Genomic DNA, 24,312 nt, shown 5'->3' with positions numbered 1-24,312 from the left:
GCAGCATCAGGTGTGAGAAACCAGTGAACATTTCTTATTCCGTTCACACACACACACACACACACACACGCACACACACACACACACACACACTTGTGTACTCTAGAACTGATTAAATAAATAATTGAGCTGTTGATCGGTAACTGTGAGCTCGAGCTCAAAGTCACAAGTCACACACACTCACTCGTGTCCACACACTCCCCCTCTGCTCTCGTGCCCTCTCCCTCCACCACGCACACACCAGTGCGGGTCTGGGCAGCCCGCCTCAGCACACAGATGCACAGTTGACGGATCCCTCCGCGGACACACTGGCAAGTAGTTCCTGATTTACAGGACTTTGATAGAAGCAGATTAAGAGAGTAAACCGGGGCTGCTGTCACCCCCCCACCCCCCCGGGGTGACCCGGCGGGTCACCATTGACGGCTCCCGGTCCAGAGCGGCTCCGCTCGTCCAATCACACGTGCGGGGACTAAAATGTGGCGCAGACGCACTCGTTCGGCAGGACTAGTTCCCGTGGAGCCGAGCGGCTGGTGGGGAGGCGGATGTCCACGCCAGCTCTCGGGGTGTAGTCTGGCCCGGCGCGGCTGCTGCTGCTTCATTGTACCGACTCCGTTCATCAATTAGGCGGAATTAAGACGCTTCGCGGCGGTAATTCGCTCCAGGCGGCTCCGAGGGGACCGCAGACGGCCGTGGGAGGCGCGGACGAGTCCTGAGCCCGGGACCGCGGAGAGGACCGGAGGGAGCAGGTAGGGTGAGACCAGGATCTCCACTTCAACTAGTAACGTTACTGGTGTAACGCGAGGGTAGCAGCCGCGAGCTAGCCGGCTAGCGTTAGCATCCCCGCCGGGCTGACTCCAGGAGGCGCCCCGGTGGAGGCGACACGCCGCCGAGTCCTGGATGCTTCCGCTGCCAGAAACTACTGGAAGTTCGAACTGGTGCCGTTTGTCCCCGAACGAGACCGAGTGTAGTAGCAGGAGCCGGAGAGCGAGTCCGAGTCCCGGCGGCGGTCCGAGCACCAGCCGTGTCAGCGCCCGGGAACAAAAGGACACCCGGGTCAGACGAGGAGAGCGAAGCAACGAGCCGGAACCTGCGGGTCCAGGAACCTGCGGGTCCAGGTCTATGCCACTGAGCCGGAACTCCTTTACCCGCCAGAGCTGGTCCAGGAGGCGCACTGGGGACAAGTTCCCCAGCAGGACTGGTCCAAGGTCCCACCGGAGGATTTTGGACCTTCTTCTCATTATTTCAAACGTTCTGAAAATTAAACTGGAACTCAAGCGGGTCCCAGTGCACGCGCGCTCGTATCGGGGAAACCGTTCGGATCCTCTTGATCCGGATCGCAGCTCCGGGTCTGGGACTCTTAGCTCCGGTGTACTGGAAGTTTTTGTACTTTGACTCCGAAACCGCGTTGTGGGACTCAGGCGCCCGCTTAGAACAATGCTGCGAGTCGACCACTGGCTCTGACGTCACTGTGACAGAGTGACGTGAGGACACACTCGAACCTCGGAGCTGATCAGAAGTGGTGATCCTCAGCTGGAACAGGCGACTGAGACCGAGGCTACGGTGTCCGAGGCTCCCCCCTCCTCCCCCCGCCCCTGGGGGGAGGAGGGGGGAGCCCTGCTGGGTTTGTTTTACTTCATAACGGCAGTTTTCCTCTTGTGGCTTGAGGAGCCGCGCGTGACAGGCGGATTCTGTCCGTGTGTGTGTGGGGGTGGGGAGGGACAAAGACCCCGGGTCCTCGGCCGGCACCGTCTCCGACTGTTAGGGGTCTGAAGCCTCGTGAAGCTTCTTTGTTCCGGGCATAGTTCAAGCCGGGACCCCGGAACTGAACCGGGCTCATGCTGGCCCCCGAGCCTCGAGTCCCGGTCCCGCAGGTGCAGGTCTGAGCTGGAGTTTCTGGGTTGATTTACCGTAAAGAGTTGACGTCAGTTCCCTCTAAGGGACCATGTCCTCGGCTGACCGGCTGGTCTCTGGTGGGGTGGGGGGCAGAGAGAGAGGCAGGGTAGCACAGAGAAAGAGAGAGGGTGAGGGGGCAACAGGGGAGATTCTGGGGGGGGGGGGGGGGGGGGGCATGCAGAGGAAACAGCCCCCCCCTCATGTGACCATGACGCATTTCAGCTTGCCATCACGTGCAGCTGCATATTGAGGTAAAATACCTGGTGGTGATCCGGGTCGAGGGACCAGTGCTGAGGTTCTACGGTACTCACAGGCACCAACACAGTTCCAGAACACACTACTAGTATAATAACTGTAGTACTACTGCAGTAACGCGTTACCAGATGAACCTGCTGGTTTTTGCTGCGTCTAACAGTGAGGAGCTGCGGTTCCGCTGCATTCTTAGGCAGGTCCAGAGAGAAGATCTCCCTCTCAGAACCTTTAGAACGGGGCCTGGACTTTCACTGGCTGTCAGGAGTCTTTCATAGTTGATGTCACTGCTGACCAATCAGAGCCGGTAAAGGAAACAGCCTCGGGGAAAGGAGTCCTGGGTAATGGAGTCTAGTTACTATGCTTTATTGATCCCTTTAATCGAACCACAACACGTACAGATACATACAAATACAACATGTATGTATGTACACTCAGGGAAAAATACTACAGCTGGTGTGACTATGGTAGTAATGGTACAGACTGGTACTTCGTTCGTTGTGTTGGGAGGGAATTCCTCTCAGCAGCTCATCATGGTACACCGACTAAACCAGTAAAACCCAGTATGTTGCGTTTGGTCAGTAACCTGTCCAGCAGCTGGGAGAGGCTTGTCACTGGTTTCACTCGCCAAGCGACCCAGGAGTTTAGCGGCGCGGCTCGCGTCGTCTCAGGTTTCACGCGTCCTTCCTGTCGCATCCTGATTTTGTCACTGTGCCGCGAGAGAGAAACACAGGCACGCAGCCTCACAGCGGGAGTTCAGACCCGGGTTTTTGGAAGCTTGAATGAACCCTGATGCAAAGGAGGGTCCACAAACCTGCGTTGACACGGGTTTTTCAGTGTGAAAAGGTTGAGAGGCTGAGAGCGGCTGATGCTGGGAGCTCCTGGGACCAGAAACAGCTGCTCCACTTACAGGAGCTTTTACATTCTGGTCAGAATACAGGGGGGTGTGTGTGTGTGTGTGTGTGTGTGTGTGTGTGTGTGTGTTACTGATAAGTTTGTACACCTGTGTTTGTGTGTTGCAGCCATGCCCTCAGTGATGGAGCGATCGGGAGCCGGGGTTCTGTCCAGGAGCAGAGCTAAAACTGTAACCAACGGCAACAGCCAGCCACATTCTGAGGAAGAGAGTAGTGATGAAGAGCATGCTCATGGTACACACACACACACACACCTGACAGTCACTTATACATGAGCATCCATTCTGACTTTGCAACTCAGTGTGTCATTGATAACTGTGAAAGTAAGCCAGGAGTCTCCAGCTAACATAGGTGTTTTCACTGCTGCCTCACTCCTGCGTCACTCCTGCGTCACTGCTGTCTCACTCTTGCGTCACTGCTGCCTCACTCTTGCGTCACTGCTGCGTCACTGCTGCCTCACTCCTGCGTCACTGCTGTCTCACTCCTGCGTCACTGCTGCCTCACTCTTGCGTCACTGCTGCCTCACTCCTGCGTCAATGCTGCCTCACTCCTGCGTCACTGCTGCCTCACTGCTGTCTCACTCTTGCGTCACTGCTGCCTCACTCTTGCGTCACTGCTGCCTCACTCCTGTGTCACTGCTGTCTCACTCCTGCGTCACTGCTGTCTCACTCCTGCGTCACTGCTACCTCACTGCTGTCGCACTCCTGCCTCACTGCTGTCTCACTCCTGCCTCACTGCTGTCTCACTCCTGCCTCACTGCTGTCGCACTCCTGCCTCACTGCTGCCTCACTCTTGCGTCACTGCTGCCTCACTCCTGCGTCAATGCTGCCTCACTCCTGCGTCACTGCTGCCTCACTCCTGCGTCACTGCTGTCTCACTCTTGCGTCACTGCTGCCTCACTCTTGCGTCACTGCTGCCTCACTCCTGCGTCACTGCTGTCTCACTCCTGCGTCACTGCTGTCTCACTCCTGCGTCACTGCTGTCTCACTCCTGCGTCACTGCTACCTCACTGCTGTCTCACTCCTGCCTCACTGCTGTCTCACTCCTGCCTCACTGCTGTCTCACTCCTGCCTCACTGCTGTCGCACTCCTGCCTCACTGCTGTCGCACTCCTGCCTCACTGCTGTCGCACTCCTGCCTCACTGCTGTCGCACTCCTGCGTCACTGCTGTCTCACTCTCGCCTCACTCCTGTGTCACTGCTGTCACACTCCTGTCTCACTCATGCGTCACTCCAGAATGCAGGAAGCCACATATATTTAGCTCAAAGTTAATGGAGAGTGGCAGCTAACTAGCGCTCAACTGCCCAATACACCGGTTCCCAAAGTCTCCAGGTCGCCATGTGGTGTAATCCAGGTCTTCTTAATCCAGACGTGTGATCAGTGATCAACAGACAAATAATTGTTAGATTAAAACACCACCACTTCTGGAGTTTCGTGACTGTAAGTTTGAATTTTCAGTCAAAGTGTCTGTGGGTCACCGATCACACGTCTGGATTAAGAAGACCTGGATTAGTAAATTCAGTAGCGGCTGTTACAGATGACCAGGTTGTCCTCTGTCAGGTCTGGTGTTGGTCATCATGGCGTCCACCACAGAGGCACTTGAGTCAGTTTCTTTTCGTTGTTGCTGATCTGTCGTAGAAACACCAGTCGATGGCTTCGTTCATTCGTTACTATTCATTCCTACGTGTTTCATCGTGGACTCACAACCCTGGATTAGCCTCTGGGCCGGGAGGAACTGGCCACGAGGGCTGCTGGCCAGATTGGTGGTGAGATGCTAAGTGATGAGCGATGTTTCCGACCTGAAGGCGATTGGTTCCTCACAGGTTCCAGCTCCACACCTGCACCCACTAGTCTCCTGATTATGGTAACGCTGTTGTCTCCCTGTCCTGGCTCGAGCCTGTCTGTCCTCTCCAGCTCTGACTGACTGGGTTTGTCTTGTGTCCGTGTCCACAGACAGCATGATCAGAGTGGGAGGAGACTACCAGGCCCAGATCCCTGAGTTCAAACCAGGTAAGGGGACTCAGGAGGGAGGAGGATATGAAGAAGGTGACAGGGAGGATGAGCAGGGAGAGGGGGGTGAGGGGGAAGGTGGATGAGAGAGACGGTGTTCCTGGGGACGAAGAAGAGTGAAATATTCTGAGGTCTGAATGGATGGCAAGTGATGGGAGCGTGACATTTCCAGCGTGCAGCCGTGCGTGAGTCTCCTCCACCGTGTTGAAGAAAGTTGCTGAAGGAGACGAGTCTCATTCCACGGAGTGGAGGATCGACCGCGCTTTCAACGGCGAGGACCTTTAACCTTCCATCTGTGCTCCGACACGTCAGGAGTGATGCTCAATTTGCGTTTGAAGCAAACAAAACGACCTCAAACTTACACAAAGGTCTTACGCTCGCTGAGGTGGTTTTTGTTTTGAGTGAAAGAGTCGAGCTGGAGTCACCTGATGAGCATCGGCTCTGACCCGGTGGATCCTTTGGTCATGTGACTGACCGGCTCGTCATTAATGCCAAACTTTGACTCCAGAGAAGCAGCAGCGCGTCCAACACCAGCTGGCACCAAAGAAGAAGAACAAGGCCTCCTCCAGACCTCCCTCCATTTAGCTGTAAACGTCTGGAGACCATCAGCTCGGCCACCTTCTTCTACTCTGCACCCGCCTTTACTGCCATCTTGTGGCAGAAATATGCACTGCACAGCCTGATTAGTCACGGATGAGTCCAGACTGACAGTTAGGAGAGTGATTCAGGTGTGTGCGCGTGTGTGTGAGAGAGAGAGAGAGAGAGAGAGATCCATACATGGAAACATCAATGTTGGTTTCCTCCTGTTTTCCTTCTCAGACTGTCCAACTCGCTACAACGAGAAAGACCAGAGGAGCATGTTGGTGTGGTGCCCCAACACTCAGCTCTCAGATGCAATGTGTAAGTCACACTCATGCACTCACACACCTTCCATTCACAGGTAGAAGATTAATAACATGACCTTCAGGTTTGATGATAGGCTGATGGGGGAAGAGCAATTAAAAGTTTTCCCTCTGTCCCTCCCTGACTCTTCCTCCTCCTGCTGTCCTTCATTTCCTCTGGTTCTGGCTGTTGGTTCTGACTGGATCCTTCCATCTCCAGTGGACGAGTACATCCTGATGGCTAAAGAGAAGCACGGGTACAACATGGAGCAGGTAAAACCGACCCCACGCATTGGCTCTGCTGCGCTCTCCGACGGCCCTGACAGCGTTCTCTCTGCTCTGTCAGGCTCTGGGGATGCTGCTGTGGCACAAGCACGACGTGGAGCGTTCCCTGGCCGACCTGGCCAACTTCACCCCCTTCCCCGACGAGTGGACGGTGGAGGACAAAGTTCTGTTTGAACAGGCCTTCAGCTTCCATGGCAAAAGCTTTCACCGCATCCAGCAGATGGTGAGAGGCTGGACACGCCACGCACACACATGCACAAAGAGACACACTCACAGATACACACACTCAAATAGAAACATCTGTATGACTCGTAAATAAAGCCTGAACACACACGTATTACAACATTGATTGTGTGTGTGTGTGTGTGTGTAGCTTCCAGACAAGCTGATCTCCAGTCTGGTAAAGTACTACTACAGCTGGAAGAAGACCAGAACCAGAACCTCTGTCATGGACCGACAGGCCCGGAAGCTGGTCAGCAAGAGAGAGAAAGACGACAGGTACATCACTCACTCACACTCACACACACATACACATACACACACCCTCAGGCCTCACAGGGGTCCCACTGACCTGTGTGCTTGTTGTTCCTGCAGTAATGACGACATGGAGGAAGGGGACCCTGGCAGTGACAGCGATTTTGAGCTGGATGCCAAGAAGGAGGTGAGCCCCCCCCCCAACACCCCCCATCTTGCTGGGCTGCATCACCCTCATCTTGTGTGACTCGTGTGTCCCCTCAGGCAGTGAAACAGAACCCCAGCAGCAACAGCACTGACAAGGTGACCCCAGGACGGTCTGGCCCGGTGAAAAAGGAGAACATCGGGGCTCAGTACCGCCACCACCCGCTCCGGGCCCGCCGCAGGCCTCCGAAGGGCATGCACCTGGACCAGGGAGACATCACGTTGCTGTCAGCCTCCCAGGATGCAGGCGTGCTGACCATTCGGCAGCTGGACACTCAGTTGGTGTCGCTGAAGAGACAGGTGCGGCTCCTGGCCCGACCCGGCTGCTGTCTGAGCCACCGTGACGCTTACGAGCTTCTGTGTGTTGTGGTTCTGTCCTCTCAGGTCCAGAGCATCAAACAGAACAACAGCAGCGTGAGACAGAGTCTCAGCGAAGGCGTCGACACCCTGAAGCCTGCAGAGGTAAATGTCTGCGAACCTCTCCGCTCGGGTCACGCTGCTCCTCCTCTGTCCAGGTGCCGGCTCACCTGGTACAGAACTGAGTGCAGGTCAGCGTAGCGGCTAGGAGGCCAGCAGGAGTGTTAGCTCCTACCAGTTACTAACAACGATGGTGTCAGGGAGACTGACGGCGAGATGTGGTGACGAACCTGAGACTGGCTTGCACTCAGCAACTGAAAATTAGTGGGGAGAGAAAAGTACAGGACGGCTGATATGAAGTAACAGAGCAGTACTCAGTCATAGTACTAGTAGCACTAAAACTCCTGCTGGGCTCGTCTCTGTTTTCCAGCCGGCTGCTAAGATGAACTCTCGCTGGACTACAGAGGAGCAGCTGCTGGCAGTCCAGGGTGAGTAGCCCCGCCCCCCGATGTTGGCGGCGGTGTCCCAGGTGAACCTTCAGTGAAGGTCAACGTCAGACGTCCTCCTCACGTCCCTCATGTTTCACCACTAACTTGATCGTCTTGTTGGGTCTGCAGCCATCCGTCGCTATGGGAAAGACTTCACAGCCATCGCCGAGGTGATCGGGACCAAGACACCTGCACAGGTGAGACGCCGTTGGTCAACATCACCTTCCCAGACCCTTCGGTCCGTTTCTGTGACTGTGTTTGACATTTGACATTTTGGAGAACAGAAAGGAGGCGGAGTCTGGCCCTCCGGGGGGAGGGTCCACCTCGGACTAACCAGCGTCCTCCTCTCCTTCTCAGGTGAGCTCGTTCTTTGTGAGCTACCGTCGCAGGTTCAACCTGGATGAGGTGCTGCGCGAGTGGGCGGCTGAGCAGGTGGCCTCCTCCCTGGGCCAAAGAGACCTGAGGAGGAGCGGCGAGGACGTGGTGGCGGCCGCTGACGGAGCTGCAGACGATGATGAGGTGAGGACGCAGCTCCATCACCATAAGCGAATGTGTCTGCCTCGCTAAGCTAACCTCGTCCTGGCTAACAAGCATATTGATGTGACGTGAAGCTTCATAGTGGTGGTGGCGCCCATATATCTAATGGTGGCCTGTCACCTTTGTCCACTCCCCCCCCTTCAGGTCAAAATGGAGGACTCCCCTCCAGACGCTGTGGGCAGCTCTCCCCCCCCCTCCTCCACCCAGACACCCTCCTCCCTCTCTCAGCCTCCCCCGCTGCTGCGCCCAGTGCCACCTTCAGCTCCCCCCAGCCTCCTCCGCCAGCCCCCGCCGCTGCAGACCCGCCCGCTCCAGAACCGGGCACCTCACAACCACCCCCCCCCTCCTCTCATCCGGCCTGTAGTGACCTCCTCGTCGTCGTCCTCCTCCTCCTCCTCCTCCTCAGGGAGCAGCAGCCTGCGCGGGTCTCCTCCCAGCTCCGCCGCCACCGCCACCACACAGATGCCTCCATCACTGGTGGGGCTCAAAGTGGAGCAGCCCAACTCACACTGATGCGCGCATGCACACACGCACACACACACACACACACACCACTCCCTTGTTTGTCTGTCACACATCACATGACCAAACACACTCAGGTCCCTGAGGTGAGATCCTGTAACATAGCTGTCACACCTACCTCCAGACCCTTGTGTCTCTCTCCTTCTCTCTCACACACACACAGCTCAGAACTGACAGCCAACGCCCCCTCCCCCACCACAGAGAGACACTCACTGGATCTTCAGGCTGTTGGCGAATGCCTAAACTTACCTGCTCGTCTCCATAGCAACTGCTGAACATCTGGACTGTGGGGAGGGTGCTGAGACCCCCCACATATTTATGAGTACTGTCGGTTTCACAGGTGCCGAGTCACACAGACGGAGGTGTTCTCGTTAGAACTGGGCCCCGGTACTGGTACAGGGCCCGGTGCTGATCATGGGTAGTCAGGTTGTCCTGCAGCCACGTGTTACTGGTATGTTACTGGTATGTAACTGGAGTGTTTTTGCTTTGCCTAGATTTGAGAGGAGCGCTGTAGCTACTAGCCGGTAGGACGCTAGCTGTAGTTTAGATGTTTTATCTGATGACGACGACGACGCGCTGAACACGTGTCCTTGGTGTGGAGCAGCCACGTCCATGGGGAACCGGTTCTGTTCTTCTGGAGCCTGGTGTGAGGGTCCAGTTCTCCACTGATCACATGTAGCCAAAGTCAGTTATTGCTTTAAAAGCACAGTCTGCTGTTTCCACAGTTCCACAGGGAAGTGTTTGCTAGGTTCACCTGTGTAGCATCTCTGCTGGTTCCAGGGCCTGGGGGGCGGAGTCAGGACAGGAAATGCTACCTGTAGCTTCTGAGCAGGTTCCTCAACCCATCAGTTCCTGAGTGACATGGAGCAGCCTGATGAACAAACTAGGATGATGCAGCCGGTCCGGAACCACACCAGTCACATCCCAACATGATCTAGCTGTTGACCAGAAGCAGCATGTCACTGCGTGATGTCACCTTCTCTTGTTCCTCCGAGACGTTCCTCTGTGTGTCTGTGAGTTGTTTACAAAGTGGAACTGAAGTTTGTTTTTTTTAGAATAAAGAAATGACCAAATAGAACTGGACTGGTTCTGTTCAGCAGCACCTGGACCCATCCAGCTGCTGCTGGCTCACCTGCAGGTGTGTTCCCTACAGGTATCACTCCAGTGGGGAACACACCTGCAGGGCGGCAGGGGTCACGACATAGGTCAACTCCTCCTGGCCTCCCATTGGTCCCTGGAGGAGGAAACCCTCTGGACCCTCACGGTGACTCAAGAGGTCCTCAGAGACAAATGGTCTGCCAAAGATGCTCGGTTCTGTCAGCATCAACTGGACCGGTTTGTTCTACGTCACTGGCGGTGCCGGTGTTTACGTGGATGTCATGTGACCTCAGCTACTCAGTCAGGTTGTAGAAATCTCTTGGATGAAAAACCAGTCCGGTTAACTGGCACAGAACTAGAAGAGGAACCAGGACCTGAACCCAGAGCCAAACCAACACTGAGTCCGTTCCTTGGGTCACGTGCTTACGGGAACATGTCACCTGTCAGTTCCGGCTGCTGCTGCAATTGAGGTGGTTCGCCCAGCTCCGACGTCACGACGTTATTCTGAAAAGTGACCCGTCTGGTTTCAAGTTGTTGATTCGTCATCAAACGTTCTGATCGAACTGACAAAGAGAACCGGAACCAAGAGAAACCGGTTCACTCCCGCTGTTCACTCCGGTCTCGCCACACGTCTGATCAGCAAGCCGATGACGTCACCGCGTGACTTTCAGGACAGCCAGTCGCTACTTTCCTTCCTTTCTTGCAACGTTGCGTGTAGTTACACTTGCTGATGTGCCACAGGTAAGTGACGTCGGGGCTGCAAGTGTTGTCGGTCAGGTCACGTCTGCTCTGCTGCTCCGTCTCACCTGTCATGACGCACCAGCAGGTCGAAGGAGGCCCAACCCCAGGCACGCTCCGCTACTTCCGGTCGGTGATGTGCTACGTTAGCAGGTCGCAATAGAGGACAACCTGTCCCTCCCTAAAACCGAACGAAGATCACAACTTCGGTGGAACTCAGGAGTCGAGAACAAAAACCCGAACGCGACCGCGGTGCTGGGCTCGTGGAGGCCGGCACCGCGGTCGGTGCTCGATGAATCGAAATGACATCATGGACCCGAAAGTGTTGTCAACCAGATTCAACGTTTTCAAACGTAAAATCAGGAATGACTCGCTCATCCAGAGGCGGTCCTGGATGAGCCGTCAGTGTTGGAATGAACTTCTTCGGGTGGAGCAGCCAGGAGGCGCCGGTTCTTCCTGAACTCCCGGTGGGAAGTCGCGTTCGCGCTTCAGAGGCGAAGAGAAACCAAATAAATCATTTCTGTCCCGGTAAAAGCGTCCATGTGCGGCGGTGGAGTCACCGCGCCCGGATGGAGCTGTGGCCTGTGGCGTTGCCATGGTTACTGGATCAGAGTCAGTCACACTTGGACCCCCGTCCTCAGAGTCCCCCTCCTCCCAAGTGGAGTTAAAATGATCCTGACGTCTCAGGCTCACGAGGGGCTGAGGACAAACTGTCCCAAGCCGGGGAACTCCCAACCGGTGGTGCGTTCTCTCTGCTCCATGAGCTGAGTGGCGCCAGGTCACAGCGCTCTCAGCTGGACAATAAGGGAGCTGCCACCGCTCTGACGGCTCATCAGGACCGCCTCGGCAGGTCAAAGGTCGGCGTGTCACTGTCAGGAGGATGGAGTCCAGACGCAGGCTCTCTTTGTCATTGTTTTTATTTCTATCATTGTAATTTTTCATCATTTTGTCTTTGCACAAAAAAACAAATACATGTTGAGGAGTTGCTGCCCCCCCGGCCCAAACCACCACTACAGTTACAGTTGCTCAAACACGTTTAAATCAAGGTAAATTACAGCAATGTTAAACAAAACGAGAGATCAAATCAACCCTGAAAGAGAGAGAACAGAACAGCAACAGCCAGGAGAACCCGCCTGATACCAGCACCGGAACACCAGATCCCCTCGGAGAACGCCACGCCCTGGACCCGAGGAAACTGACCAGACCACAACGCTGCGTCATCGTGGTAGAAAGGAAAGTGTTAGCCTGTAGACCTTCGCCAACCCTCGTCTCCGACGCCTGTGTGTGTGTGTGTGTGCGCGCGCGTGTCTTCCGGAGCATTGACGCCAGCAGAGAGACCAGGAAGCGTCTTCTTTGATATGAGAACGTTCAATGGCGTTTTCCTCTCAGATCGGTGCCGTCCTGGAACGGTAAGGCCGTGACAACAAAAACAAAATAAAGGACAGACAATCAAACAATAAAGAGAAGGCCAAGAATGAACGAGCAGTAGTCGCCACCGCCACCAACATCATTACATCTCCACCTCCTCCGCCGAGTGGCTGGATGTTACGTGTTAAAGGTCACTACACTGAAAGGCAGCAATGATATGACATGAACCCCCCCCACCCCCAAAATTAATTTTTACAAACCCAAATTTTGAAAACAACACAAAAATATATTATCAAATCAAGAGAAGAAGAAAATAATTCACCATTCGTTGCCATTGATTCTTGTTTTTTCTTGATAACTGATCTCTCTCTCTCTCTCTCACACACACACACACACACACACACACACAGTTTGTCACGACGACACCTTGGTTGTGTGTTTGCTCTTTGGGAACGTGTGTAGCGGAGGGTTGACGGCGTGACGCCGAACAAATCATTGTGAGCAACAAAAACAACCCTAAACTGTTATTCTTCAAAGAAAGGCAACATCCAAGCCACCGTCCGCTCCTTCGTTTCCAGTGCACAACCCTTTTTACAAGCCATCGAATGAAGAGGAAACTCAACTGTTCACTTAGAAAAGTGCGGACAGTGAATGGGCAGTCCGCAGGTTCGATGCCGACATCGAGTCTGTCTGGCCTCCGCAGACTCGCAAATCAAAATTAAAAATAAAGAAGAAAAAAGGAGTGAGGAGGTGAAAACGATGAGTGTGTTTGTGCTGAGTTCAGTTGTGTGTGTGTGTTTGTGTGTGTGTGTGCAGAGGGAGGTGGTGGGTGTTTTTCATCTGTGGAAGCGTTGAGGTGGGCAGGTGAAGGTGTCCATTTCCCAACAAAATTGTCAAATCTGTGTGTGTGTGTGTGTGTGTGTGTCCTGGCTCAGTTGGGTGTCCATTCAGTTTCGGAGAAGAATCAGAAAAATCCCAATCAAAACTCCTTTTAGGTTTTCAGCAAAATAACGTTCCACTTTCCAGCCTGGAACCCCCCCCCCCCCCGGCACCATGACTGTGACTGTGCAGAGAAACTGAATAAATAGGGAGGAAGTGACAGGAGTGGTCAAAGTGATCAAAGTGTGACTCCTAAAGAACAGAGAGAGCAGATTGGACATGCAGAAGAGTGGAACGTCTAGTAGAACGTGACAAAGAACAGAAAGAGAGAAAGCTGGAGCCCTGCGGGAGAGGGCGGAGCCTCGGCTCCGCAGCTCTCAGTCTCTGGCAGCAGGGCCTCCACAACTAAAACTTCTAGAAAACAAAGGTGTTCTAGTCTCAGAGAACCAATAGCCCTACGTCCAAGCTTGTCGATAACAATCGTGACATTTCAAAAGTGATCCCACTCGTGAGCTTACCTCCTGACCTTCAGGCTGCCCCGCCCCTCCTACAGCCTCCTCCTCCCGCCACCCCTGCTTTACCACCCCCACCCTTTCGTCTCCTCGCCGCTCCTCCGCACTCACAGTTTGAGCTCGTTGGCGATCTTTGAGGCAATGTTCTTGAAGGCGATGGATGTGCCCGAGATGCGTTTAAAGCGAACGCCGTTGAGGGAGAGCCGCGGCAGCTTGCACACCTCCATCTCCCACTGGACGAAGTCGTCACGTGCCGGGTTCCCCGACACACACAGCAGCATGTAGCGCTCACGCAGCTCGTACTCGCAGCTGTTGGAGTCGAGCACCTTACGGATCTCGCGCATCATCTCCATGGGTTCCATGGACGACGTGGTCTTCATGGACCAGGTGAAGCGAAGCGAGCGCGGCTTGGCCGAGTCCTTCTGGCTGGCGATGGCCGGAGGAGTGCCGGTGCCACCTGGAAGGAGAGACAGAGGAGGAGGAGAAGGGCCGATGAGAGGAAGAAGGAGTCGAGGTGTGAGGGGTAAAAGAGGAGTGCAGGGCCGAAGGTGAACGGACCGCACACCCCATCGTCTGAACAGGAACCCAGAACAGAACGTCTAAGAACCTTGGATTTCCTGCACTGAGACAAACCTGGAGGTTCAAACTCCTGGACGCCGATGAGAGGAGAGGAGCAGGACCGTAACCATCGCCGCTTTCACACGCAAACCTGAACTCCAGAGTACCTGAACCTGCACGTGTCTGTGTTCCAGAGAACCGGGACCTGCCCCAGGAGACCAGCGCCGTTCTCGTCTTAAAGGAACCTGCCAACTTTTGAAGAAGTTTGATCATGATTCATCGTTTCTATCTTTAGGAAGGACGTGCGTTTCCCAGAGAGTTGGAACGTTCCTTGAAATCAAAGTGTGCCGACGCACGTCGCCACACGTGCGTGACGCTTCCTGATCAAACCTCTAAAAACTGCTCTTGATGCCTTCTCATCTACTGCCGGGAGTCGGCCTCGCAGGAGGACGCCAGTCTGTGGCGGCCGCCGTGGGAGGGGCGTGGACATCAGAGTTCCCACAAAGCCGTGCATATTTCATCCGTGGAAAGTACTGGTCCTCTCTACTCAGGCTCCGTTTGAACTGATACTATCACTGCAATACTTCAGAGTAATGGATGCACTGGCGGTGACGCCCGAGTGCTCCGTGCGTAGACGTACCGGTGTTACCGGATCCTGGTGAGGAGTTGTTCTCGTCATTGTTAGAGGAGGAAGAGAGAACGCCGCCGGACGTCTTCTCGGACTTGTCCACCGTACTGCTCAGCATGGACCTGGGTGGGGGGGGGCGGGATGGTGGAGAAGAATGAGGACAGGAGCAAGGGAGACGGGGGCCGGGGTAGAGGAAGACCAGAGACAAGCGTGAGAATTATTGGAAAAGTGGAGACAAAAAAAGTCAGGAAAGGGACGGAGAGGAAGGGTTGAGAGGAGGGGAGGTGATGAATGAGGACAAAACAAAAACAATTTGAGTACCCCTGTGTGTGTTTGTGTGTGTGTGTGTTGGTGTGTGTGTTGGTGCGTGTGTGTGTGTGTGTACTTCAGTCAGTTTCAAGTTTATTGGCACACAAACACACATTTGGGTACTTGATGATTCAGACCCCCCCACCCCCACACACACACCAGGATTGTCACTCTCCGGGATGCTGTCATTCACTGCTAATCTCCCATCCTGATTGGTCACGCTGTCATCACATCACCAACCACTCCACCCCACCACCATCCCTCCACCCCAGCATCACAACACAGATCATCTACTGGTTTGGCTCCAGGCTACTGATCGGCAGGTCTGGGCTCTGTTCTGTGTCTCACCTGCTCCCCTCATCCCGACCCTCTCCCTCATACGGACTCCTCGAGAAAAATCAACACAAGTTTAGTCTTTTTGGGGGCTGGGGGGGCAACAGTTGGACTCTGACACAGATAATCAATCAGCTGGATGACCACGGTCACGCCGCTCGCCATGTCTGCCACACAGTTCCAAACCAAACCCATCCGGCCAAATCTCCAATCTCATTTTCAGTGTATTCTAAGTTCCAGTGGAGGACTACGCTACCCAGAATGCATCATTAGTCCAGGACTGACAGATGAGGGGCGGGTGACTCATGAGATGGTCAGGAGCAGTTTTGATGAAAAATGTCAATCAACTGAAATTGAAGTCAACAAAGCAGATGGAAGTAAACATTTATGAATGGATTCCAAAATGGACGGTCTGGAACAGGATGGTCGACACAGTGAGGGCGGGGCCTGTGGCTGCGGGAGGTTAGGAGCATTCATCATCCCACCACTGTTAAAAACCTTTATCAGGAACACTGAACACACACACACACGCGCACACACACACACACACACACACACACCAGCAGACGTGACTGAAAACACAAAAACAAACCGACAAACACACATGCAGATGAAGGAAGGACAAATGAAAAAGTTCCTTCTTTTGTGGCGAATGACATCATTCCTGATTCGCTCCCATGAAATGATGGCATCACTAAAACATCATGGTGAATAAGTCCTGCAATAGAAGGATGGTTAACAAATGGAACATCAAACATGGAGGGGGGGGGGCGGGTCCCCAAAAGAAAGTCTTCAACAGAAAAATGGCGGACAGCCAAAATGTCTTGTGCTATTTTGCATGCTGAGTGTGATTTATGAGGGGAAGCTACATGGCGACGAGAGGGGCAGCACTGTGACACGGAGGGATCAGACCTTCCTCCCGTGACCAGCGACCACGCCACTGTCAGTACGAGTGGAATGAATCTATGGGCTTAGCAGCACAATCATGAATCCTCCATGTTGGTACGGTCAGGACTGATGACCAAGGGTTCATCAAAAACTCAGCAATACTTGTTCTGACCAGCAGGGGGTGCAGTGGTCCAGCGGAAGCAGGCCAAGGCTTCTGCCTGCCAGCACTTGACTGAGGTAGGGCTGTGTGTGTGTGTGTGTGTGTGTGTGTGTGTGTGTGTGTGTGTGTGTGTGTGTGTGTGTGTGTGATTTCTCTGTATGTATAGCCATGGCATGTGACATGTCTCAGCATCTGAATGAGTGTACACGACCATGGAGGACAGGTTCCTGTCTAAGTGGTGTTACACACAGATGGAGTGTGTGTGTGTGCGTGCGTGTGTGTGCGTGCGTGTGTGTGTTCACAGTATAAAGGTCTTTTCCAGCCAGAGAAGGTCAAAGCCATCCAGTTGTGCTGCTGCTGCTGTTAGAGAGCCAGCGAGAGCCAGAGTGAGAAGAGAGCCACGAGAGAAAGGAAGAGAAGAAAGCAGCCTGAGAGTCATGGCAGCAGCCGCCCTCCGGGTCCTCCGTCCTCGCCACCTCCATCCACAACCAGCCACGACTGACTCATCCCCACTGGGATCATCACAAACTGAATACTGCAGCTTCAGCTACTCTATCGCTACTGGAAATCTGATTTCAGGATCCAAACATGTGAGCAGAAAGGTGAGATGGGTGATGGGGGTCTGGTGGGCGGAGTCAGGCTGGATGGTGGTTAGCTGGTTAAACAATCCTGGGAGATGGAAGCTAATGCTTGAAATAAAGGAAGTCTCCTTCTCTGAGTGCTCATGAAGATGTGACATCGGAGCATAAATCTGTCTGACTGGATGGACAAAATGACCTGCGTCTGACGCTCAGAGAGGGAAAGAGGCGGAGCAGGAAGGGCTGGTTTGATGGACTGCACCATTACGAGTCAACCTAGCCTAAAATGCTACGGGGGACACGAGCTCACACACACGAGCCGGCAAATAAATGGAAAGTGGGGGAGCGAGGATGAGGAAGAGGTGAGTGGGAAGGAGGAAGAGGAAGTGGGGTGAGGCGTTACTGTGTCGCATGGTGATGGAGTGAGTGAGTTAAGGGAGTGGGTGGGGGGTGGGGGGGGGGGCGTTAGTCCAACAAAATAATAAGAATCAAAGGAAAATGGGCCAAAACACGGCACTCAAAACCAGAAGGCTCAAAAAAGAGGCCAACCACAGAAAAAGGAGGAGGAAAGATGAGGCTGAAGGCACAAGGGAAGGTTTCAACGAAAAGCTGCACGAACACCAAAAGGGAGCAAATATATATGTAAAATATATATAAATAGAAAAGAAAATATATGTATGTATATATCAAGGGTTATATTTAACGTTGGGGATGTTGCCTACCTTCTTGGAAACCTGAACGAGAGATTTCTACAAAAACAAAAGAGGGATAAAGAAAGAAAGAGAAAAAATGTATGTATAAACGTATATCTTTAAGAACTTCCTGTGACAGACAGGCTGCCTTCACATCAGCAAACGTCAGAGCAAACGGTCAGGGAGACGCTTCAGTCTACAGAGGGGGGGGAAGAGAGGCGGCCGGCCTCCGAGAGCTCACAGTGGCACATGCATGCCTTCAACACACCGTCATGAATGAAGAGACAGACAGACAGACACACACACACACACACACACACACACACACACACTCTCTCTCTCTCAGTCCTGGCTGAACCTGAAAAGAAGTGTTTGTGAGGTGAAAAGTTGAGCCCTGATAACATTTTTAGTGTAAACATCAACTCTTGTACACACAAGGGAGAAAAATCAGAGGTTAAGAAAGAACGCAATCTTTAACACACATTGAGAAACACACACGTCTCCAGGAACACACACAGGCACACACCGAAGGCGGCCCTGCAGACCCAGCAGCCAGGTGTTGTCAGGTTGTGTGACACGTGACTACAACACACGTATTCAGCATGTGTTTGGCTAAACTGGAGAAATGCAACACAATCTCTTCACCACCTCTACTTCCTACTAGCATGCCAAGTTAGTGTGTGTGTGTGTGTGTGTGTGTGTGTCAAGGTGTCCCTACTTGTGGTATTTATAGTTGAGGGAAAAGTGATATCTCCGGTGTAACCATGGATACTGTCGCCACAGAGTTACAGTATCTCTGAGTGGGAGGCCTGGAGAGAGTGGCTGTGCTTGTAACTCCGCCTTCTCCACACCAGGACCCCCCACCCCCCCAACACACACAGACGCACATGCACTCACTCACACAAGGCCGACACCCACACATGCATGCAGCCAGGATGCCTGATCATTCCATTTCTGTCCGTTTCGACGGCCGTATCATGACAAGCGTCCTATGGCTCCTCTCTTGCTCTTCGCAATGGCGCTCCTGATAACCCTCCGCCTCAGCTGCTCTCTGGCCTTCTCATTCTCCCTCTGCTCTTCCTGTCTCTGTCCCCTCCATCCCCACCACCGCCAAACCTGCGCCTGCTGTCGCATCAGCTGATCCGTCCACAGCCTCAGATGATAACACGACGGCCAGCCCCCCCCCCCAACCCTCCTGCCTTCTTCTCTTCTCTGCGTGCCGACCTCCACGCGAGACTCTGTTTCTTCATCACATTCTTTGACAGAACCATCAATGAACTTGGAGCCCAGTTTGTGTGGAATGAATCTCGTTCATCTGGAACCTTTGTTGGACCAAACAACTTGAGTGAGGAGCACCGGAGCGCTGGCCGGGCCTTCATTTGAGTCGATCCCACATTAACCACCCTGCTGCTGGGAATGACCGTGTATCACTCCACAGCTGAAAATAGTTCCCAACAAATTTGCTCCTGTTTGAGTAGTCTTTAGTCAAACTGTCCTCTTAGACACTGAGTCGAACGTTTCCTCACGTTGATGTGAATAAAAGAAGAACGCCTGGCTGTTTTCACTCTGACAAACATTTCATCACTGAACATGAACAGCAGAATAAATGCTACTTTTCACTCCATCCTGGAAACTAATGCCAGCACGCGCTGGTCCCTTGTTTACAGCCCCGTCTCCTCCCTGTAATCGCTGGAATGGATCAAACCTAAAAACGTCTCCAGCTGCAGATAAAAAGCAACAAATATAAATGAGCTTCCATCACAACCAGGTGCCCACGAGAGTAGTTTTACTACTGCAAACTATTGTACAGGAGAAAACTGGGCCAGACGTGAAACCAAAACCAAAATTACTCCTCAGCCACCACTGGAGCAAACCAAATTATAGAGAAGACACGGCTGTTCCCTTCCTTCCCCTTTCTAGCCTCAGCAGAGCTCCAGATCAGCGAGAGTTTAGCGATAGGGATGAGACCGGAGCAGCTTAAAGAACGCCTCTGAAACCCAGTCATGACGTCGACGCAGAGAGCAGCTGGCGGTCCCAGCCAGGGAGGAAATGAGCCCATGAAATGACTTGTAATGTAAACCTAGTTATTTTCTGCTCTGGCTGAAACCTCAACACACAGAAAAAGCTTCAATCTGAGCAGAGCTCCAGAGCTCCGGGTAGCTGCATCATTTATTGAACAGTTGTTATCACAACTGCTTTGCATTTACTGAGAAGGTGTAATTGCTGGTCCAGCGTGAGGAAGTACACGCTCTTCTGCCACGTCCTCGCCTGTCCTGCCCACGACTTCCTCCTTCTGTTCTCAAGTCAACAATCCTCTTCTGAACTCCAAGTGTAGATGTTCTGTCTCCCTACTGTCACATACGTCTACCTTTCTTTTTCGTCACTCACCTGCGAACAAACTTTGATGTGAACTTGCTGAAAATCCCAGTGGCACCATGTGTCCTCCGCGCCTGGCTGTTTCCATGGGACAGTGAGGGGGACGCAGGCCCGCCAGGGTAGGCAGAGCCCTGCTGGTCCCGGGCGCCTCGCTGCTGGCCTGCATGGAACGTGCTGCGAATGCCCACCCCTCGGGAGAAGTTGGTACGGTCCGTCACTGCAGCGCTGCTGATGTTGTGGGCAGATGGGGAGGCCCCAGGTGCCCGCTGAGGGGGGGCGCTAGAGGTCGTATGAAGGAAGAGAACAGAAAATGGAGGGAAGAGAAAAAAGTGATACACAAAGGGTGTAAAATAGCGGAGAGGTGGTTGAGGAGAGGAGAGGTGTAAAAAGATTGTACAGGGATAAGAAAATGGAAGGTGAGATGAGGAGGAGGTGCAAATGAAGAAGCAAGATTCAGGGCGATGGAGGCATAAAAGAAAAGGAAAGATGAGAGAGAATGAGGGTGGGAGGGAGAGGGAGAGGAATACAGAGTTAGAAAACCCCTGAAGAAGAAGATCACTTCCCCTGATGTGCCACTTACCTCGGCGTTGGCTCACACAATAACCTACGTCTGCTCAACGTCTGCTCGTCCTGATGTTTCACACAATCCCTGAAGTCAGTCAGGTCAATGTTTAGGACCACATCAGGTCAGTGCCATGCAACACATTTAATCCTCTTAATCTCAGCCCTGGGGCAAAGCATCACAAACCTCCAGGCAGAGACACACAAACACCAACAACTCAGTGTGCATCTTTCACGGCACTACAGGACACTCGCAGCAGGCGAATGACAAACAGCACACACACAAGTGGAAGTATGAGCCAGATAAACTGACACAGGTGACGACTGTGGCCGGCGCAATGGGACTGGGATCCTGAATGAGCACGCGACGCGGGCCAAAATGTTACATATTTCAGACACAATGATTACAGGTTCAAGTGTGGCTGCAGAGACGCTGCATGTTTCTCTTCTGCCGGCTCAAATTCTCTCTCACGTTTTAGGGTTCTAAAGTCCTGATATTCCCGGCTGTTCTTGTTCTTCCCCTCGTTACCACGGCTACTTATACCTCTTGAAGGAGGGGACAAAAATAAGGCTCATTCAAAGATCAGATCCTCTCAAGCTCGTACGTAGCTCTTCTTCAGGTTAATTAAGAATTTCGAGACTTCTGCATGCAGAGTTGCTGTGTCAGTGAGTCGGGGCAGGAATGGTCACGAGGGTTGGGTTCCTAACGTCCGGTTCCGGAACCGTTAAGCAGCTTTTTGAATTTCGATTCTTTTTTCGGTTCCGAGTGCCTGCACTAGTTTGTTTTGGGGGCGTGTATCACTCCGCTCGGCGTTCTCTGTACGTCCGCTAGCTAGAACATCAGTCGTCTGAACGCGGACCTCAAAAAACACTGGAAAGTCTGGCTTCATTTTAATTTGAAGAGGACAGAGTCGCACAGAGCAACATCTGAAATACAACTTCTGCCAAAGGAGGATCGCCTCAAACATGACGAACACCTCGGCCTGCCTGGTGTAACAATTAGCGAGTGGACTGAGTTCAACTGGTGGCGTCGCTCTCCTGCTCCACCGCTTCCTCCACTTCGGACGGTCAACCTTCACCATCAGCCAGCAGCTCCTCGTTGCTGCCAGAATCCGGTAGGTGCCGATGATGGTCGTCTCCTTCTGAACAAACCTGCTTCAGTGACAGACGACCAGCTCTTCAGACTGGGTCTGTTTATAGTCGGTGAACGCTCGCTAATGATGCTAACGTTAGCAGTCACTACCTGCTGCTGCTACGTGAAGCAGCCACGGCCCCAGCCAGCAGAGTCCACCTCCACCATATCCATGTACATCCGTCTGGGCTGCAGAGCTTTGATTGGCTAAACTGGCCGTGTGGAGGCTTTTCAAACAGAAAGATTCTCCTGATGAGGAGGCGGTGACCTGCTGACTTCCATCTCAAAGAATCGGAATCGAGAATCGTTTAGAACAGGAATCGATATTGAGAATCGGAATCGGACTCGGAATCGGTGAAATCCAAACGCTACCCAGCCCGACTGGTCACAGGAGAAGAGTGTTTTAGCCGTGGGTGCCTTCAGCTGCTCTCAACCCTCCACCAAGACACAAGAAAACAGTCACATTCCAGAAGTACAAGAAAGACGGCATTTGTCTTCACACACATAGACGTGGAGCTCATCTATGATGAGGGAGCGACATCTGGCATATTAGTAGGACAAGCGTGGCGTGTGGTTATGAGGATGAAACTACATGTTGCTAAGAGCCGTTTGCTGGAGGATTTGACCAAATAGCTTCTACCTACGCGAACGCGGCACTGTCAGATCACAGCGGCCATGAATCTGATCCGCTGCACCGCCTCCTGACTCGTTTTAACCCTCCAACAGCGGGTGCAGAATTTGTAAAACTTTTCCCCGTCTGGAAGAGCAGCCTGATGCGTGCTCAAGGCGGAGAGACATGAGGTGGCTGCAGCTTGACGTGGATTCACGGTGCAGCTGTCTGTTCTTTCTTTGGCGCTTCATTCAAATGTGGAGCAGCCAAAGTGCATTATTGCTGGCTTCGACTGCGACTGTTGAAAGACATGTGGCTTCATGAGAATGGCGACTGGAATGTTAGAGGGGATCTAGGGCCTGACACCACGAATGGATGGGACTGTGTGTTGAGAGAAACTGCCTACTCCTCACTCAAGGTACAGTCTACATGTTGGAGCGGTACCTTCTCTCCAGCGTTCCCAACCAGGTTCTGAACAGCCCAAGCTCACTGCTGAACGACGCATGCAACAGAACAAGACTTCAACGTGGAGCAGACAAAACCACATACAGCCAGAGGGCCACTTTGACATTTGCTGGGTTGGAGTTTCAGTCTGACATTTGTAGATGGGTTATTCCTCTCATTGGGCAACTGCCACAAACGGAGAGTGCAGGACTCTGAGCAAGTGAAGCATCACCTCAGCCTCAGATACAGGAAACGGCGGTTAAAAGAACGAATAGAAGCCCTCCAATTGTGACGAACGCCAGGGAAAGGACTAAAACTCACAAATATCAAAGTGGCCGTTGAAACAGACAATTTTGAGCAAGCAGGACAGTGAGCCTACACACAGGGCACGACAAAAACCGAGCAGACAGACGAGTTCACACACACACACACACACACACACACACACACACACACACACACACACACACACACACACACACACTTCAGTCAGGGTGTTAGTCCATGTCACTCACCAATCTGACACAGTGGACTACAGTTAGCAGCTAACAGATGGAAACAGGGTTTTTCCCAGGCAACATGGTTTCTAGGGTGGCTGACGTGATAAATTTAAGGCTGCGAGTCCTGGTTGTGAAACCAGGGCTGAACGTCGCTTCTACCAGCCAGGGAAAATCCTTTATCAACAAATATTACAGACAAGATGGAGGCCAGCGTTCAAATATCTAAACAGCATGTGACACACTTCATTTACAGGTCATTCATTAAAGAACATGCACCCACAAACCAACAGTTAGAAACACAGTGTGTGGTTCTCTCCAGAGCGCCTGCATGTTCGCACAGGTAGAATTCAAATCACCTGCTGGAACAGCATTTCTGTTCTGTTTGTTGAGTCTTTTTTCAAAAATACGATCGATAAATAAATCTGGTGAGGCTCCCTCCAACGTTTAAGCGCTGGCTCCTATCACCCAGCAATGGCAGCTTGACGTCTGCCTCCTGACAGGAAGGGAACACCTCCACGCCAAGCTGACCTGAAGGCTGGAGACGCAACCGGGTTCTCAGTTCTGAGCTGGTGAGCATCTGCCAATCCTGACTGGTATCTTCTTGATTATTATCATCGCTAACGGTTGCGTCTTATATGTGCAGACAACAATATTAAGAATTAAACAAACAAAAAAACCTCCACAGAACTTTTAGAGGGGTGCAGAATGAAAGTCTAGATTTAACAGAAAAATATTACAGCAGTGAAATAAATTTTTTTTTTTTAACTATGAGGTCCAAAATGTTGCTAATATTTAGACTCCAAGTGGTTGAGGGTCTGTGAGCCAGCAGCACCAGCAGGCTGGCGTCAGGTGGACCAGGTGTGACACCCACCAGGAGCTCAGGAGCTGCAGGTGCTGATTAACCACAGAAACATCTGAGAAACGTGGGGCTTCGTTCCGTTCGCGTCTCAAAGACCGCTGGACCAACAAAGCAGCGAGACGAGGGTCAATACTGGTTCAGCTGGTCTGAGCTGGAGGATGCTGCTGAGGGGGCTGCTTTCTGATTGACAGCTTAGCTAACGGTTGCTAACGGACAATAGCAATAGCTCAAGTTAGCAACTTTAGCCTCTGACAGGTTCATGTTGCGACTGTTAAC

The 24,312-nt window shown here is 52.8% G+C and overlaps 2 protein-coding genes across 11 annotated transcripts in view; one reads left to right on the top strand and one right to left on the bottom strand.

Moving 5' to 3' along the window:
* The first annotated feature begins 439 nt into the window (after nt 1–439).
* On the top strand, nt 440–9,885 carry rcor2 (REST corepressor 2). 2 transcript variants are annotated; one of them, XM_086197795.1, is made up of 15 exons: nt 440–746; nt 3,165–3,290; nt 5,009–5,065; nt 5,885–5,965; nt 6,167–6,219; nt 6,293–6,454; nt 6,605–6,729; nt 6,826–6,892; nt 6,970–7,209; nt 7,294–7,371; nt 7,697–7,754; nt 7,884–7,951; nt 8,112–8,273; nt 8,436–8,768; nt 9,594–9,885. In XM_086197795.1, exons 2-15 carry the CDS (start codon nt 3,167–3,169, stop codon nt 9,639–9,641), a joined length of 1,656 nt encoding a protein of 551 aa, XP_086053921.1. In that variant the 5' UTR covers nt 440–746; nt 3,165–3,166; the 3' UTR covers nt 9,642–9,885. The 2 variants fall into 2 exon arrangements, with proteins under 2 accessions (XP_086053921.1, XP_086053922.1); XM_086197796.1 differs by having other exon boundaries at nt 441–746; nt 8,436–9,885.
* Nucleotides 9,886–12,385: 2,500 nt separating this feature from the next.
* The window catches only part of mark2b (MAP/microtubule affinity-regulating kinase 2b), a 49,475-nt gene continuing 37,548 nt past the window's right edge, over nt 12,386–24,312 (bottom strand). For 5 of the 9 annotated variants that reach the window (XM_086197982.1, XM_086197990.1, XM_086197987.1 and 2 more), the window contains 5 exons: nt 19,943–20,209; nt 17,585–17,611; nt 15,252–15,290; nt 14,607–14,716; nt 12,386–13,865 (listed from right to left, as the gene is read on the bottom strand). In XM_086197982.1, coding sequence (XP_086054108.1) covers nt 13,516–13,865; nt 14,607–14,716; nt 15,252–15,290; nt 17,585–17,611; nt 19,943–20,209 — 793 coding nt within the window. In that variant the 3' untranslated portion in view covers nt 12,386–13,515. The remainder of the gene's footprint in view (nt 13,866–14,606; nt 14,717–15,251; nt 15,291–17,584; nt 17,612–19,942; nt 20,210–24,312) is intronic. The other 4 variants (XM_086197984.1, XM_086197988.1, XM_086197986.1 and 1 more) reach the window with 4 other exon arrangements.

The sequence above is a fragment of the Aulostomus chinensis genome, chromosome 24 (genome assembly GCF_037954235.1).
Source record: "Aulostomus chinensis isolate RoL2024-O1b breed Wild chromosome 24, RoL_Achi_v1.0, whole genome shotgun sequence".
Classification (NCBI taxonomy): Eukaryota; Metazoa; Chordata; class Actinopteri; order Syngnathiformes; family Aulostomidae; genus Aulostomus; species Aulostomus chinensis.
This window is presented reverse-complemented; position numbering and strand designations above follow the sequence as displayed.